Source organism: Manduca sexta, chromosome 21 (assembly GCF_014839805.1).
Source record: "Manduca sexta isolate Smith_Timp_Sample1 chromosome 21, JHU_Msex_v1.0, whole genome shotgun sequence".
Classification (NCBI taxonomy): Eukaryota; Metazoa; Arthropoda; class Insecta; order Lepidoptera; family Sphingidae; genus Manduca; species Manduca sexta.
In genome coordinates this window covers 3,954,929-3,975,130 of record NC_051135.1, presented here as the reverse complement: position 1 = coordinate 3,975,130, position 20,202 = coordinate 3,954,929, and the positions used below count along the sequence as shown (strand labels likewise).

Genomic DNA, 20,202 nt, shown 5'->3' with positions numbered 1-20,202 from the left:
CAGATTTCGCGCCAGCAATGGGATTACTCACACTCAAATTATAAATACGTACGTACCTACCTACCGACAAATCTCCTTTATAAATGTTCGCATAGTTATTGGCCACAACCATTGGGACAATATTGCCAACGTGTAGAGAAGCTATAAGAAAATAAGACATGTCGCTCCGATCTCGTATGTTTCGCCATGTTGAATGTGGTTTGCAATCTGCCATTTATCCCATTTGTTCAGTAATTGTTCCGTAGCAACTCCTTGGAAATTTTCTTCGTCGTGCTCGACCTTTACCTGTTTGCGATGTCTCCTTGACTTTGTACTTGTATTATCGAATTGTTTGTCGTGGAAATTGCCGGACGTTTAGAAAACAATTTTATAAGGAACAAATTTTCTTTGTTACGTGTTTGTGTACCGTAAATTTAGTCGTACAAGATAAAACAAATAAAAATCTTCATTCCTTATAACTAGGGCCCGGATTAATATGTAAATACATATTTTTAATTTACACGATTTTCGTCCTAGAACTTATTCTTTACATCTATTATCGTATTTGTATTGTGAAAAACTTTTATTTTCATTTCATTAAAAATTTTTATTTTCCATATTTTTCCATATTTTAAGGTTAAGTCCATATTTTACAAAAAAAATATCACCATCATCCATATTTTCAAACATTATACGTACGTGACGTTTTGAGCTGCTTGCGCGTCGTTGTATTTTTACGTACTTTCATACCTTCATTTGCGCTACTACATATTATATTTTTCTTTCGAAGTTTCGAAGACTGCAGCCTTCATGGTCACATGGCGGACTAAGGTGTTGGTCGTCCGAAAGGGCTGCAAAGTCTTTGAAACATCGGGATAAAAATATAATATAAATAACCGCGATAGAATACAAAAAAAAGATTTATTTTTGATGAAATGAGAATTTTTATAGAATTTGAATTCAACATTTCGCTACCTTTTTAAAGTTTTATTTAAAATATAACTCTTACTGTAACAGTAACTGATTTTTCAAAATAAAGAATGTTTAAAATGAAAGGTATTGAAATAAAAAGTATTTAACGGATTTTATCGCGGTATTTTATATTATTTTTTCTCGCGGGGGCACTGGCGCCGGTAACCATGAAGGCTGCAAAGTCGAAACGTCGGGAGAAAATAATAATATAAAATACCGCGATAAAATCCGTTAAATAGTTTTTATTTTAATGTCTAACATTCGCGTAAACATAAGAAATCATTATGAAAGTTATTATTGTTTTATACTCCATATTTTTGCCACATTTTAGATTATTTTGGTCCATATTTTATGTACTTATTTTGTATTTTTTTATACATATTTATCCGAGCCCTACTTATAACCAATACATGGAATCAACAATTTTAGCAGCATTATAAAAAATATTAATCAACCGAAGTAGAGCTTCTAAAATTACTACGCTTAGTGCGCAGTTTCACTGTAGGGAACGGCTTAAGACCTCAGGGACTATAGTGAAATAGTTAGCTTGCAACATTTAGAAGCTTTAGATCCACAAGTAAATTCCACAGTTAGTACGTATTTAGGTAACAGCAATAGTTTTGCCACAAAAACGAGTCATACGATAAACACCTCTATTGCCTGAAATTGATATTACATACATGTGTTTAAAATCACGCCCTCTGTTACATAATGGGACGGAAATCCCGTCGTCGCAAAACGGAAATCACCTTTGCCCACCTAATCAAGCTCCAAGCGGGTAAGTTATTTAAGCAAAGGTTGGGGCTGGGTAAAGGCTCTATCGAGTAATTAGTAGACAGTACGACTATGCAGTAAGGATTTTTTGCATCATAGGGTTTTGACAGAGATTTATTTGAATTATATAAATATAGCAGCTTTTGTCTACAGCTCCGCTTGCTGATAAATATTTTCTTGGAATAAAAAGTAGCCCAGCACTCAGGAGTAAATAGTAATATAGGTTCCTATTGGTGACAAAATTATCAAAATTAGTTTAGTAGTTCCTAAGAATACCGCGTTCAAACAAACTCTTCATCTTTATAATATTACTATAGATTAATGCTTACCTAGTATAAGTAGACACGATATAGTGTTACAATAAATGAATGCGAAACGTGTGTTGTAAATAAAAGCCGTAATAGGAATGACAACAAACTTTATTGAAAAATTATACTATCTATTTACATTTGGAGTTGCGTGTTCTTATATTAATAAATCATTTCATTAAACATATTTTTGTATTGTCTTTTAATTTCATTAAACCAGAAGTGATTTACAATTTATGTTTATCTTTGGTACAAATAAATTGAAAGAAATACATCGAAATCTAAAATCAAATTGTTTTGTCTTGTTTACAAAATGTATCGTGAAAATGATATATATTTATGACACATTTGTTTATTTTAGTAGCACAATAAATACAACGAGATTATTTACAAAAACTGATTCGAAGATATCATCTATTTTTGCCGTGAAATAATAATTGTAAAAGCACTCAAAGGGACAAAACAAAAAGAGTGCTTGGATTTGCCGAGTATTGTGTTTCTATGATCTTTGCAAATGAGAAACTTAATCTTATTGATACAACTTTTTGACATAATCTCTACACAGCGGTTTCTTGTTGTGTACGGAAATTCACAAAGTTTCCTTTGACACAAACTACTTGAATAATAATTAAACACTGTTATTGTACTTCGGCTATTCGTAAATATACAACACTATCTATGTTGACTGTCTATGGTATGAAAATATTAAAAAATCATATTTTTGATGCTTCTTAAATTTCTTATTAATAGTTTTATAAACATTTATATACAGAATATGAAGAGCTTTTTATAATTATTCTGAGTATACAGGTAGTTAGAATCACATGCTTAAAGTAGTAATTGCTTGGTTTTAAATATTTATTGTTATAGAAAGCATCTTAGTTAATACCAAAATTTTGAACTGTATTTGAATGTTATACAAAATTTGTAGAAAACTTAATTCTGCATAGTAAATATTTAGTCCGAGTTTGAGTGAGAAAATATTCATTTACCTTATAAATGAATTTGAACTTTATATTTTCGTTATATCACTTTATACGGTTTATAACCTCATCAATCATAAATTATGATTTGTTTATGATTATGACATTGACTAGTAAAAAAATGCGCTTAACATTAAATCTGCCTGCAAATAATTGCAGTTTCATAAATCATAATAAACAATAGACACCAAAACACTACTATTTATAAAAGAAACCTACATAAATTACATTCCTATATTCATATAATACAATACGCACTCAACTTATTGTTAATAATTATTATTGTAGTACAATGAAAACTCCTGAATAAAAATGTGTGTTTCATCAGAGGTTTACAATTTTAACCAATAATTAACAGTATATGGATTACAACTTAACACTATCACTAAAACTTACAATATTTTAGAGCAGATTTTGCAATCGTCAGATAAAAGTTATGCATAAAATAAATTATAACCCGACTAAACACAAATGCCAAACTATTTAGTCTAGACAACTGTAAATTTAATTTGTCTGCGTTGTATTTCATTTTATTTATTTATTTATACTCTTTATTGTACCAAACGGAATAAATAATACAAATAAAAAAAAGAGACAAATTTATATTTTATAAAAACTTATAATAAATAAAAAAAAGATAAACAATACATACATAAATAAACTTTTACTCCATGAATAAATTTTATCTGATGATTAAAAGACCAACTCTAAATACATTTTAATTTGGATAATATCTCTTATAAATTATATAGAGTCAGTAGAAAATACAATGTACTCGTTACACTCACAATTTGTCATCACACACGTGGTTGCAATCATTCCGGATGCCTCGCGGGTTGAGCCTGACTGCGTTCCCGTTGGTCAGCAGCTCAGGGCCCTTATTCTGTATGATAGTGTAAGCGCGTAACGCGGCCGTGTCATGTTATCTTCGAGAAATGTGCGTGGAATGGTATTCTGTAAGTCAAATTTCTATAGTCCTAAACATGACGCGTTGTGTTGCGTGTTTGTTACGCACTGTCAAAATAACGTGTGAGATAGAGAATAAGGGCCCAGTAGCGTTGGATTGTTCTGATAACAAACAACAATCACATAAAGAAAAGAAAGAAAAAGGTTCAATGTCCATCGGGTGCTGCTTGCGGTTTCGCCCGCGTAGAAAGTCTCTCAAACACTGTAACAAATTATTTTAAATAGTCTGATGAAAAAATTCCAGTATTACCCACGGGAGCAAATTACCGGCATAAAAGGTAGCCGTTGATCCGCGATATGGTCAACCTGTCTGCTAAATTTGATCCAAATCCGTTCAGTAGTTTTTGCACTTGCTTCTTAAAACATGAAATATATTTACAAACTTTTGCATCCTTTCATATTATAATACAGAATTCCCCACTGCGTCTTTCAGTCTGTCTGAAAGCGATTAACTCAAAAACTACCAACCAATTTGGATAAAATTTAGTATGGAGATTGTTTGAGATCTTGGGAATGACGTATGCTACTTTATATCCCGGAACAATTCTAGAAAACCTAGTATAAACTAAGTAATACCGATATATTAAGATAAGAAAGAAGCCAGATTAGATTAGTAAGATATCATGGGTATTCAACACAATATCAAATATGAGGTACAAGATAGAAAAAAATATTTAAAAAGACTAGTGTTAAAAGCTTGCAATGTAACAATTATATGACGAAGAAATCATATTTCATTGTATATTCATTTGCACAAACACCGACAATTGTCGACAACGGAATATACCCGAATTGTGACGTCAAAATAACACTGGTATTTATGTCAACAAAATTACTAAACGATAGCGAAAAATATATTTCTCATCCATCCATTATCAGTTACTGTTTTTCGTTGGTAGGTTAAATCAATAAGATCAATCTATATATAATTAGAAACAAAATATAACAATCATCTTCAAGAGTTATATTTTACTGATGAATATCTAATATTAAAATACTTAATTATATACTCCTTTAATTGGTACACACATCAGGATGACTCAAGTTGAAATTTGATAGTAAAATAAGATATGTGTGTACTGGGGAATCTAATTTAAATAAATAAATAATCAAATTCAGAAATTGTTTAGTGTAATATTCGGAATTGAACAGGAATTTACATAACATTATTTTACGAAATAAGTAATTGCCTTAATTTGTGTTTCAAATTCTGCAATAATTATATACCTATTAATAAACTTAAATATAATCATCAAATAGATTAAGAGAATAAAATTTACCAAAGAACATTTTTATCTTTTTAATATCATTACCATAATATTATCTTCTATGGAAGGAAATAACGAAATGTATTTCATTGCATAAACGAATCTATTTTTTGCACCAATAAACACTCAAAAGTAGAATATAATCCGACCCACATTTAAGCTCATTTTTCAACAGCAAATGTTGATTTATAGCCCCTGGTGTGTGTATTCATACGATAACACTGCAAAACTGACAATTTCATTCGAATAACAACAGTTTGGGGATTGAAAAATACATAAAAAACAGCGTGTTCAAATAATTCAAATAAAAAGGCGCCTTTTGTCATTTTTAATAGTCTTTATAAAAGGGCTTATCAAGACTCTAACATGCTAAGGTCAACGAGATAGGGGCGCAAGTTATTAGACCAATTTTACGACAAAAGGAAGCGTCTGATGTGAGCGCCATTCAAAAGAAGCTTCATAAAAATCCTTTCTGCTAAATGTTTTTAAAAAAAATCCTAAAGTAAAGTTAAGCCTAAAACGTCCATAAAATAAGAGATTCATAATCTTAAAAAACATGTAATTATATGAATCCATTTCGATTAAAAAATAAAACTGATAAAATAAAGCTTTATATTTTTCAGTGATTACATTTTGAATCCAATAAGTGGCTTTCCTGTGTACGCGCGCAGAGTTGAAAGGTCTACAATTTTATTATCTTTTTTTTTGAATATACGATGTGAGTAAGTGTCAACCAAGATAAATTTGAATTATTATTACGCCAGCAAATATGTTAGGGGTTAAGTTTATCATGAGCTTATACAACCCTAATAAGGTCCTGGGTGAATATTTTCTCATTGTACTTTAGATTATGTCATCAAAGAAGAAATAGGGCCTAAGTGAGGCTAATTCAAGATTAGTATTACGCAGTTCATATATGTGCAATAAGTTTTTTTGAACAAACGAAATGTTCGAGTATTGTGTAGGTCGCCTATATTGTAGTTATTCTATTTTGTTTCTGTTTTTGCTCGTTATTTTTAGCCGGACGAATAAGCACTGATAATAAATTAAAAAATATTTGTTAAATGGTGTACCTATACTAGATTCTACAGTTGAAGATACTGGGCACAACACTCGTGTCGGCTTTTATTAATTAAAACATACATGATACAATAGAGTTAAATTAATACGCCACTTAGGAATACGATTATGTTTTAAAAACCATGAATATAACTTAAATAATTTTTCTCCAATACTTTGGAATAAAGAATGTCACTCCAAACTTTCTCCGCGAATTTCCAACATCCACGCTTGGATTGCTTCACGAATGAAATATGAGTTTGAGTGCCTATTTGGAATCCGCCTTTTGATATATCGCAGTTAGTCTATAAGTACTAGTCCCAGAGGTCGAAATGCGACCGTAATTCGATATTCAGATTTTTTTTGCAAATTTATTATTTATTTATTTATTATAATTCAATGAAAGTTTACAGCACTTAGCCAAAACACTATTATTAATGATATTATTAATGATATTTTGAACTTTATGCCGAAGGTAGGAAAGATTTTTTTTCTATTTTTGATTACACTATGCTATAAAGCTACTTTACACAGATATAAAGAAAATCGATTCACAAATGTGATTTCTGGTAGTGAAATATAATTTGTATCCACGCGGATAGCGACCACCCTACACAAGGTGTTACAACCTGCCACAGTTACTCTCGTAAATGTGTCACATTCAGATTGAGAATATTCGGTTAAAAAAGGCCGGCATAATTGTGTCGATTGGCGAGGGGCAATCATTTAAACGCAATCGATATTCTATCTGGTCTCCACTACGTTTACAATCAGATGCAATAGGTTCACTTTACGGTGCACATATAAGAAAAGGAGAAAAAGATCCTGAACACTAATGTGCTTTTTATTTATATTACATAGATGATATTACAAATATATCTTTTGATATTTTATTTAGCGACACAGAATTCAAGAGGCAGCGTTAAGAGATTTCGAATACCTAATGAGAAACTATTGGCTTGGCTCGGTACTAAGACTTAAAACATCCGAGTTAATACTAATTCCACGAGTCATTAAGTCTTGTCAGGAACTTCATCGTCGTCTAACTAAGATTTGACCAGCTACTTGAAACTAATCACCCTATATCATCAAATATCAGAACTAATACAATTCTTATAAAACCTTTTTACTTGCACCTATATAACTTGATGAATTTTGAAAGTTGTAACACGAGGAGAAAGACTGAGACCTCTAATCTTTGATCTCACTGAGAATTTAACACATGAATTTTTTTCCCGACGCCACTAATTATCGCCTACTTACATCGTGACCTACATTACAAAGTAAACAGAAAATTCCGTAAGTTTTAATTAAAATCTAAAGAGGAAACCATAATGAAGGTACTTTTCTTTATTAAGTTACTACAAACATTTCATTGTTTGCATACCAGTCCGAAATGTTTCATTATAATAAAATGAAATAATGGGTATTTAATTCTCTTCTTTTATTCTATTTAGGAACTATTTCTCAAAATTAACATAACCATCCAGTTTTGAAGTCCCTAAGTGCTTTGCAAGGCAAAACAACAACAGCGATAACATTTCGTAAGTTGCAATATTAAAGCGCCGAAACGTTTAAGATGAATAATTATGGACGTTGCTAAAAGGGGTTTCGTTTCCTCGGCTAAGTCAATTACGGTAAATTTATAATGAAGTTACACTAAGTTACTTGAGCAGAAACCGTTAATCCACGTATCAAGACTCACATCTGCTTAGTTGAGTAAAAGGTACGTCCGTTTCTACCGAAATGTTTACTCCTAAAATACCCACAATTCAGTAAACTATTTATGAGAGAATTCGCCAGTCGCCCGTATAATTAAAATTTTAATAAACGTGTATTCGTAAAACACGGAAACTTTGTAAAGATTTCGATAAACGTTGAATTTGTTGACTAAAAATTGCGTCCTGAGCCAACAATACAGCAGGAAAATTAACAATAGTGAATTATGTAAAGTCACGTACCTTGCTGAGGCGTGGACCGGGATAAGTTGCTTCGTCTTCTCGAATGTCATGCTCGGCTGAAGGATGACGCGTCTCTGTAGTGTCTTTGACTAACTGTAAAGTAGCATTGAAGATCAAAAAACCCTTATTTTTATATAATTCCATTAACTGTAAGGCTTTGCTAATAATTATTTGTATACATCTATCTGTCTATCATAGTTATTTATCGTTTCGTCTTGCTTCCTACGAAGCTAAAATATGCTATTGAATAATTTATTAAAACAACATACAATAAAACTATCTATTTGAGAGCACCTATAGAATGTCGATGCTATAACACATTTTATTTTCGTAAACAACACGCAGTATACATTTACAGTCCTAAAAATAATCAAAAACAAATTATAAGCAAGATGAATAAATCATGTGGACTAATTAATTTTGTATTTCTTTTATATTATCATGTCTTATAATTACGCGATTCAGTCTGCCTTTGACCTTCTTTTCTGAATTTAAGAATATCACTTGTATGCTCAAAACAATAAACATGAATAATTAATAATAAATTAATGTAACTATGTAGTTATATAAAAATGGATTCCAACTATCTCAACTTATGAAGGCTACTTTATTAGCTTCTATTTTATTTTAAGCCGACTTCAAAAAAAGGACGAGGTCCTCAATTTGATTTTTTTTTTTCATTCTTAATGAAACAAGTTAAAACCTTGAAACTGTTCCACGGCGAAATAGGGGTTGCAATATATAAGAAGCAATTTTTACATAGAAACCAAAAACCTCAATTTTTCCAAGTAAATGCTGACTTAACCATGAAATATTACCCTCTATTTCTGTAACTATCGGTTACACGATACAGATTTATTTCGCGGTAGTGGGCTCTCCAAAACAACATTGTATTTACATACATTTCGTTAACATTCCTTCTCGTCCTATTTTTGCCTTCATGTGGTAATGTTACTTTAGATAAGTGATACCGAACAACAAAAGCCCTTGTTCTACATACTCTTCAGGATTAATTGTTCCGTCACATGAAAGTGATACCTTTGAAGTAGATAGACAATTGTTATAATTAAAATAACTTCAAATGTACCAGAAACGAGTTTTGTATTACCAGGAATTACTAGAAACGATTTTTTTAATCGCTTTCAGTTTGAATCAATTATCCTTTATACTGTATATTGATGTCGTTTTTATGTTACTAGACGTTTTAGCATGGAATTGCATGTAAAAAAATTAAAGGTTTAAAACAACGATCTAAGTTATACTTAATTGACATTTATAAATTACTTATTTGTATACCTTTTGATGCTTTAACTATCAACGGAAAACTTACCGGAAAATGATTTGTTAATATCTAATTTCTTCAAGTCGCTCGGCGTTGTTGTTTTCGGTGTCCAACACCAACATAACACCACTCGAAAGTAGATTCTAAACCTGTGGAAATAATTATCATTCTCACACCTCTTACTTCTACTAGGAATGATATTAAAAATGTAGTATACACAAAATAAAAATATAAAACGTTTTAAATTCTAAACCATTATTGTTAATTAAACTATTTTTGGGATTTTTTAAAAAAGTTGTATAATTGTAAAATGTATGTAGATATTGTAATTTTGACTTTACGGATGAACAACACCTCAGTCACCCCGTGACCATGAAGGCTGCAAAGTCTTCGAAACGTCGGGAGAAAAATAAAAAACAAAAAACCGCGATAGAATCCGAAAATTAGTTTAATTTCAATGTCTAACATTCGCGTAAACATAAGAAATCATTAGCCATTGTTGTCAATTTCCACTTAACACACAGAACTAAACATGAGAAAAATTAAGTCTTGACTGAAATCTGGCTCTGTTACCATTCATATTCTAAAAGCGTTGCTATAATTATTATAAATGGCAGTCTTTCTTTTCATACGACAACAGAATGAATTTTTATCATATTTTAAACGTCAAGCTTGTAATAGAACGAATGTGGGTTAGAGCTAAAAACGGGGGCAAAGTAGATTCGATTAAGATAACTTTGCTAAAGTTTTCACGTCGCGTTCCTGACAACCATTGTTAGCGTCAGAGTTGCTGAATTAATCTAGTGGTAATCATATAGATTGCCTAAGACGAAAGTTATTTGGGAACTACTTACAAAGCTTTTACAGATGGATGGATGGATGGATGGTCAAATATTAATAGTAATCTATACTAATATAAATAGAGGCCGTATTCAAGATACCTGTCTACAATCGTTAACGCTAAGCTTGTCATTGGGTCGACCCCTATGCGCCGAAAAAGGTCAGAGGTTTTATTTTTATTACTTTGAATGATGAGACGAGCTTGTCGTTCGCCTGTTGGTAGGCGTAAGCGATACGACCGCCCGTAAACAGTAGAAACACCATCCAACACCTTGAATCACAAAGTATTGTTTGGTATTCCACTGCGTTCACCATCCGGAGACATGAGATGTTAAGTATTATTGTGTTCAGTAGTTACACTGGCTACAATGTCCTTCAAACCGCAACACAACAGTGATTACACACTGCTGCTTGGCGGTAGAAATAGACCTTGCGGTGGTACCTACTCAGGCGGACTTGTGAACATAAATCTTCAAGGAAATTAGGCGTTTTTTAAAAATTCGGAATCACTAATAGGATACTTAAGTTTTGCCTTAGAGTAAATAACTTATTATTTCCAAAAGTTATCAATTAAAAATTAATCACCGCAATTTGCCAAGATTAATACAATAATTACAAAATATATTGATATCTCAAAGACTCAAAATTTTAGTCTCGTAGTATCTTAAATTAAATTTTAAAGTTATTGCCGAGGCTTTCAATCTGTAGTTTAAGCCTTTAAATCTTGTAATGTCTCACAGGAATTTTGCAAAAACTAAAAATATTATGTATGATAAATATTTTTTATTAGTCCCGATAGTTTAGCCTATAATTTTCATAATAAATTTTGTTATGCAGCCTAAGTAAACATTGGCTGCGACTTAAGATAATGTTTTACAGCTGTGAAAATAAGAAGTTCGAAGGAGAATCTTTACCTTCATTAGTCAAATGTTCTACTAGGTCACCATTAAGATTCATGAACAACAAACTCATAGGTTATTCATGGTTTCATGAATAAAAGAACAGTTTTTATTCCATAATATCAGTAAAAGATAATTTACAATAGATATACAATATATGTACATATTGACTATGAAGCCCATATCCTAATAGAGGTAGCAGGTTAATAAAGAGTGCCACCAGATTATTCTCTAATAGTTTTCGTAATATTGTAAAATAAAGCATTTATCGCCATATTTTTAAGTCAAATTTCGGAAAAACATGTGTATTTCGCGAATTAAAAAGTTCTCGTTTTTTTGGTTCCCGGTATCCTAACTACTTGACATAATACTTAACACGAGGTACTTTATTACTTACGTACATAATTATTTTAAAAGTACTAATTGAGTAAGGAACAGCGTATACTTACTTATTGCTCATCCAGTAGTATATGAGTGGATTGAACATCGAATTGGCCATGGCGAGCCAGTAGAAGCCAAGGTATATGTGCTGGGCGAACGGCGCTGAAGCTAAAGACTGGTGGTGGTACACCAGTACAAAGTAAGCGTGGTACGGCAACCAACACAGGGCAAACACCATCACCACCAAGACGAACATTCTGACCACCTGCAAAGACATCATAGCATCAAATCCAGCTAAAAACAAGCTTGTCCCAGCTTAAAATAAAATAAAATGCTTAATTCATCAAGTACGCGAACATAGTTGCACTTACGATAAGTCAAGGTACATGAGAATATTTAACTATTACTTAATTAAATTAGCTTATATAAACAAAGACAATTTATATTGAAAATAAAATAAATGAAAAATATAGTAAACAAAGAAGCAAGCTCGGGCTGGCAGGAAAGAAGAAATTAGCAGCTTAGTACCGAGCACGGTAAAATCAAATGATTCTTAGAATGTGGCATAAGAAACAAGATACAAGTTCCCGTGTCGTTTAGCTGTAATGATTTTGATTGGTCAAAGGACCAATGTGTAAGTCACATGTTCGACCCTAAACCAATCACAATCAAACGACAGGGACGTTCGTGTCCTGTATCGTTCTATATTCCAGAGGCGCTGAAAATTAATTTAATTTTCATCAACTCGAATAAACAAAATATGATAAATTAATATCAATACTGGATATGTTACTTAATATTAAATATCTTATTAATCGCTCTGGTGCTCCAGTAGGTAAATATGTTATATTCCTAACATATTAGAAGGCCTTGAGCCTGGGTTTAATGTTATTACGATATAATACGATATAATGTGTATGTAATGAGGTTTCCTAAATTGAACTTCATTATATCTAAAATATATATTTCCAAATCAAATTAATTTTAGTGATAAGCGTGCATAGAAGCCTAAAGAAATCCCAACGTGAAGGAAAAAAAGGTATATCGAGTAAACCGTTGCCATAGTTTACAAAAGAAAACCACGAAATCTACTATATTTTTGCCTGTCTCTATGGCAAAGGGAAATCGAGCGTAAATTGATGTGCATTTAGTTTCAGATAAGGGATACTGGCAGTATGAGGGTTTGTAGTTTCGCTTTGAATTCAAAGCACGAGTTCCATTGTGTCCCTCGTATGCGAATCATTAATAACTACGTTTTGTTGTTGAGTCGCCTGTTTCCAAGAAGAATTTCCTTGTTCGGATTTTAGTATTAAAGCATTTTATATATTTAATCTCATCTTATTATGAATAACAGTAGTTGATTAATTAAGTTAGTTAAATTTCACCAATGTTTTTCGTGGCCCTAAATATATCAGCTGTATTTGTATTGTCAGCCCAGCAATATTTATTCATTTTTTAATTTAAATAGTTGCTGTTTGTTTGACACGGAATAGTTGTAAGTTTTAAACTGTTTTCGAAATACTACTACGGGAAAAAAAAATGAGTTAAAAAAGAACGGTCTAATTTTTTTTACAAGATCCATATTACATAACAGTACTGGTAACTTAAAAAGAGGTAGCTTTTAGTAATAAAATAAATGTCAATTTATAAAAAAAAAATAAGAATTATAAATTATAAATTTTCAAATAGATCCCTTCACTGTCCACAATCAATGAATAAGAATTTTAAAAGAAAAACTAGAAACTTAATTTGGAAATTCGCTTGATATAAAGTGTTTCAGCTGTCCTTAATTAATTTCGTCTTATTTACATTGCTAGCTCCTGTACCTGGGTAAGCAGTAATGAAGAACGGGCGCCTAGAATTACCGCCATTGGCATAATTAAAAACAGTATTGTTTACGTTGAAAATCCTTGATTGTATAATTTATAATGATATATACAGTCAGTGAAGAAATTTCGTGTTACTGCAATATATATATATATATATCTAATTGAAAACATTTTTATGTAATTCATTGATGTTTAATATTTATAACTTAGTTTTTAGTGTGTCTTTTTTGCCCTGAAACAATCGTTGTGGCAAGTTTTTCTATATGATTTAAAACTTAGTTTTTCTAACGTACGTACTTACGTAGCTAGCAATCTAGTGTACTATTAATTTTTTTTATTAGTCCTACTTATATTATAAACGCGAAAGTTTGTGAGGATGGATGTATGGATGTGTGTATGTATGTTTGTTCCTTTTTCACGAAAAAACTACTGAACGGATTTGGATGAAACTTTACAGTAATATTGATTATACATCAGAATAAATAACTCAAAATGAAGGTGGAGGAAGTGCGAGAAGTATGCCAGGATCGTGCAAAGTGGCAATCTATAGTCTCTGCCTGTCCCTATGGGATAAAGGCGTGATACTATGTATTTATGTATGTACATCAGAATAATACACAGGCTACGATTTATAATGATTTTGTGTGATTTGGTCATAATATAACGATAGATATCAAGTAAATCGGAAAAAAAATATCTCGGAAAACTCGTTCACGCGGGCGAATCCGCGAGTTTTCTATAAGTGGAAACTTCATTGATATAAGTCCTATTAAAAAAATATAGCCTATAACGACAAAAACATTGTATATTTCTCCAATAATTATAAATAATTTATTCGGTATAAATCCTAATGAGTAGGATTGCGGACAAGCAACGCTTGCAACATAGATGATGGTTCTATACCCTATTCAACAGCTTTCAGCAACACGCTTTTTCATTGAATGGGTAAATTACTAATACGGAACTAGAATCAGAATTTTAGTGTACAAGAGTTCAGCTCAATGGTTTAATTAATTTCCATTCATATTTAACTGGTTTTAGAACCACTAGCTTATTTATACATCGCTCTCTTAATAAAATAATGACCTATTCCAAAATTGTGAATTTCTGGAAGTCGTCCAGAAACTCATTTCTGTTTGCGACCTTTTTTTTAAGTTGCTATAAAATTTAAATCGTTAAAAATAAGTCAAAAATGAAACCTATTGCATGAAAAAAAAAGGAAAAATGAGTTTTTGACGATTGCCACAAATTAATAATTTTGGAATAAGTCCTTGTTTTATTAAGAGAGCCACATGTGTTGTTACGTTTGCAGAAATTCTAGAATATTCTAATTCTAAACGATCCAGAACCTGGTGATTACTAATCGGGTGATTACTAATTTGAATTGTTTATTTTAATACAATAGAACGTTGAGAATAGATGTAGAAATGAACTATCAGCTTTGTTCATTTGTAGTTTTGTTTACTGAAACTCTTGTAAAGGCAAGAGGAATGATAAAGCATTTCGATAGCTTATACGGCGTACTTTAACAATGAATGTTTGTGCTTATTTGTTTCTGGTTACAATAAGTATTGTAAATTGAACATTACGATTCTTGGTTTTAATCTCGTATGGTTTTAAACGAAAGACATAAGCAAATATGTGTAGTCGCTATTGTTATTCCACATAATTATATTTATGTATCATATAGAAGAATTTAAAAACTATTAAATAAAATAGCTTAAAGTTTTAACTGAAATTCTCATAAGACACAAGATAGGAGTCTGTACAATAACTTTTTCCATCAAGTGATAGAGTATTCCGAGCAAGATTGTCTAGAAGATAAATTTACAAATATGAAATGTAGCCAAGGTATACCAAGTTCAAACCATTTTTAGAGATATAATCAAGTTTATTCACTGAATGAAGCGGAGGCATCTTAACTTGTAAAAAGATTTGTAAATCGTATATAAGTGTATGTATTATGTGATTATAGTAATTTACATTATGTTAGAAACTGTTTAATCAGTTATTTGAGCAAAGATATAAAGATTTCATTGTGTACATAGGAGTAGACAATCAATAGTGGAGTAGAAAATCGATTCGATCGAATCAATTTTGCAGCTTGCCCAACAATAAAATATGTTATTCATTGCATACATTATATTTTTAAACATTTACTTCAAATCTGCAAAATAGCCACTAAGTATTAATTATGATTTACGTAATTATTTATCTATAATGCGCAAAGGACACTAGATTGTAGATTGACATGTTATGTTTATTTTTAATTTATTTGTGATGTTTTTTGTCTAGTTTTTATTTCCTCCTTCACAATACTTCATGATATGAACTGATATAATGTTACAATGTGATCATTTGTTTTAATTAGACAAACCTTTCTAGACCTCATTTGTGCTACTTTAATTGAAATGAATAGTTCAAGTTCATGTAGACTTCATACTTAAAATATAAGTAGTTCTACGTTGAAGTTACGAGATGTTTATTTTACTGCTAAGTGCTTAATTAATATAATACCTACAAGGTTTATAACGTGTACCAGATGGATATTTTAAAACATAAAGATACTAAGTAGGTATATCGCTTAGGAAAACTATACTATAATACATTATTATTAAACTTAAAGATAGAAGGTATATTTTTATGAATATATTTATTATTGTTATTGTCTAAATATTACCTAATTTTATCTATTAGTAATCTATCCATTGTAAGTGGAATATAATTTTACATATTTTTAATGATGATCAAACATCAAAACTTCAGAGATAAACATCGCCATATCTATACTATTATATAAAGCTGAAGAGTTTGTTTGTTTGTTTGTTTGTTTGAACGCGCTAATCTCAGGAACTACTGGTCCAAACTGAAAAATTCTTTTTGTGTTGAATAGCCCTTTATTTGTGGAGCGCTATAGGCTATATATCATCACGCTATGACCAATAGGAGCGGAACAGTAATGAAACATGTTGCAAATCGAGGAAAAATTATTAGTTTTGAGAGCTTCCGTTGCGTGCGCTGCGTAAACGGTTAAAGTTATGCAACAATGATGTATGACGGGATTGTTACTCTTAAAAAGTTCTAAAAAATATATTATAAAACAAAGTCCCCCGCTGCATCTGCCTGCCTGAACGTGTTAAACTCAAAAACTACCCAACGTATTAAGATGAAATTTGGTATGGAGACAGTTTGAGAGGCTCCCGGGAAACTACTACTTTTATAACGGAAAACTTTAGCCTGAAAAACTTTATAACGCGGGCGGAGCCGCGGGCAAAAGCTAGTGATTAAATATACATGAAACTCCAATTGTGAGTGAATTCCACAATGTAAACGAAACTTAATTAATCCTTCTTTCATTTTAATTGTTTAATGAAGTAATTAAAATGACCAAAAGTGCAGTCGAGTATGCTATTACAATTTGCAAGAACCCTCAGGGATAATAAACTGGAGCTGATGGGTGGCGTGGGTCGAATGGAGCTTGAATGAATTGGTAAATTGTTGAATTTTGTTAAAAATCTGTGTAATATGTTCTAGCTACACTATAAAAACGCATTTTGTTAATTTTCTATCCTAAAAATAGCCGCAATGTAACTCAGGTAAGTAAACAATGTAAGATCTTGGTAAATAATACTTATTTCGGTGTTTTACGACACGCCGTAGAAAATATAGTGCTATTAAAACTTTTGTTCAGGTTCTAAGTGTTCCGTTCTAGGTCATTTGCTTTATTGTTACTTTCTCTGACTTATTCTACCACCGATCACTGGAAAAAATGTCTCTTATTACACTTTTTTCAATACTTCTTATAAATGATGGTAAACCTCTGTTGTTTTTAAGATGCGTTGTTTGCGTCAACATAGTATTTTGAGTTAAAGAACATACATAGCTCCCAACTACATCATGTTTATTGCGCGTTCTATCTGATATATTGTCGATAAAAAAACGTTGCGTATATAGACTATAAGATCTGTCTGTATTCACAAACAATCCGTGAGGAAAACAGTACATCTAAACGCATAATATCGTCAATTACATAGTTCTCTTTGAGCTTGTTCAGCTTCATTTATCTAACAGCCAACTGAAGCAAAGTTACATCACAATATTAGTTAATTACAGCGCCCTTTTGCCTACACACTGCGGAAACACTGAGCACTGTCATGCCGAAAGCACTGAGAAACCACCTTACTCTGTATTTAATTAAGTAACGTTTGTGAATACTGTGGTAAAGTCTTACGTAGACCAAAAGAGAATTGAAGTGCATCTACCGATATTTACATTTGGAAAACAACGCAGTTTCATAGTCAATGAGACTGGTGGGGGCCTGGTGGAAACAAGCCATCAATATTCAAGAGTTTACCTTGCGTTTGGCTCGGAGAACTTGCATTTGATGATGTGTGCATTCGCCAATAGCTCTTCCCCTCAAGGCGGAGCTCATCCGAGCGTAAGCCCAGACCATCACCGTCATAGGCACCACATACGTCACAGCCAGGAATACCAGGTTATAACTACAAACAAATTATTACTATAACTACAGTTATAGTAAACCTTAAATTCCTGTAAATTGTATAAGTTATTAAGTATTATTAATTTATTTATTTCTCTTACAAATATTACAAGTATATTTAAATACAAGTATATTAAATTTATGTTCGGCTGGTACTTAAAATAGGAAGACCTGAGCTATAAGTACCAGATAGAATATAATAGATAAGACGGAAATAAATTCAACAGGTACATTAATGGGCCTCGTTTCAAGTAAGATTTATTTATTACTTAAGCTATCTGATCGCGATACCCGAACGGATTGTTTTATTAACTATTTCATAGCAAAGGTTGAGTATATATTCATCTACATAGGTTAAATATGGCCAAGTATGCACGTAATTGGTTTCGCAGTTAATCTTATTCGGATGTTGTTTTGATCGATTTATAAATTTAAAGAGCATTTTAGGTCGCTGATTGTAACGTAATTGTACGGACGAGTTTATAAATCAATGAATGATATGTACAGTGATAATAAAGAGAATATAATCGCCACCTTTATAGTATGACAGTAGGTATCATAACAGCATGAAGCACATCTTATTTGTGTAAAAGTATTTGGGAAATACAATTATTACTTAAAATCATTCTTAAAATTCAATACTATTAAAATAACTTGCGACTTTCTGTCACAAAATTTTATGACATCTTTAAACTAGCCTCAGTGGTGCACCTGTGTGGGATCCAAAATCAACCTGTGTATAGTCCCACAAACTTATCTGGCCCGGTGGCCGAAACAGGAACTAACGACGTCGTTTTGAAAAGTCAATCTGCCTGCCATTCGCTGACATAACAGCGACTTTTCACCGGGCCAGATAAGTTTGTGGGACTATATACCCGGTTGACAGACATAATTATATCGACTGCCATAAATATGTTAGTTGATACTCTTACACTTCACTTTACTTATCACCAGGGACAGTGGAGTTACCGTTGTGCCATCTAAAATCTGTGTACAGTCAACCACATCGGTAGTTAAACAAATTCAAAACTTCAAATCGCACTTTTTTTTTGCTTTAAATGACGAGACGAGTTTGCCGTTCACCTGATGGTAAACGACACCACTGTCCTTAAACAGTTGAAAAACCCCCCAACACCGAGAGTTATAAAGTATTGTTTGGTATGCCATTGCGATCGCCATCCTGAGACATGATATGTTAGATAAGTCTTATTATGTCATTATCTTAAATCAAAAGTATACGTATAATTTGAATTTGTGCAGATACTTATATGGCTGACTGTACAGTGTAGATTCTAATACTCAGCAACGACTGACTTTGGACATTGTTAAAAGCAAAAAGGACGCGAAAGAGAAATATAAGAAACATTCCGAGTATTTCTTTTAAAGGCATTACGGAGCGGGAGTCGTGATGGGGTAAGAAGCTCTTTACTATTTATGGTACACAGTTCAGTACGACAACGTGACATGTTTTATTTATCGCAAAGTTTGGTTGTGATGCAATAATTTAACGAAAAAAAAAACATGATAATCATTTATTTTTAGTTATATCTATTTTTGGGTATGGTATAATATATATAATAATAATATCAGCCCTGTATTATATACTTGCCCACTGCTGAGCACGGGCCTGCTCTACTACTGAGAGGGATTAGGCCTTAGTCCACCACGCTGGCCTAGTGCGGATTGGTAGACTTCACACACCTTCGAAATTCCTATAGAGAACTTCTCAGATGTGCAGGTTTCCTCACGATGTTTTCCTTCACCGTTAAAGCGAACGATAAATTTACAAAGAATACACACATGATTTTAGAAAAGTCAGAGGTGTGTGCCCTTGGGATTTGAACCTGCGGACATTGGTCATGGCAGTCCGTTCCACACCCAACTAGGCTATCGTCACTGGGTATGGTATCATAATAAATATTTATTTTAAACAGGCGAGTTGTAATATCTGAAAAACATATTCACGCCTTTTATCCCCAATGGGGTAGGCGAAGAGGACACCAGTGCATCAAATTTTCGTTGTTGTCCGTCCCATGATGTGATGGGAGTATATCGCCATATCAGGCAAAGTTCCATTCTGAGCTGTTTTTAATCAAAACGATTTTATATCATTGCTCAACCTGGGAATCGAACACAGATCTCAGCGCTGTAATCGTACCGCGGGTGTAATACCATTCATACCAACCGAAAACCTTTAAAT

At 32.1% G+C, this 20,202-nt stretch overlaps 1 protein-coding gene across 1 annotated transcript; it reads right to left on the bottom strand.

The window, feature by feature from the left end:
* Positions 1-8,622: 8,622 nt before the first annotated feature.
* Positions 8,623-17,985, bottom strand: LOC115444376 (tachykinin-like peptides receptor 86C). Its single transcript, XM_030170141.2, has 4 exons — positions 17,856-17,985; positions 11,741-11,937; positions 9,601-9,701; positions 8,623-8,630 (listed from the first exon to the last, which is right to left on the bottom strand). Exons 1-4 carry the CDS (start codon positions 17,961-17,963, stop codon positions 8,623-8,625), a joined length of 414 nt encoding a protein of 137 aa, XP_030026001.2. The 5' UTR covers positions 17,964-17,985.
* Between the last annotated feature and the right edge of the window lie 2,217 nt (positions 17,986-20,202).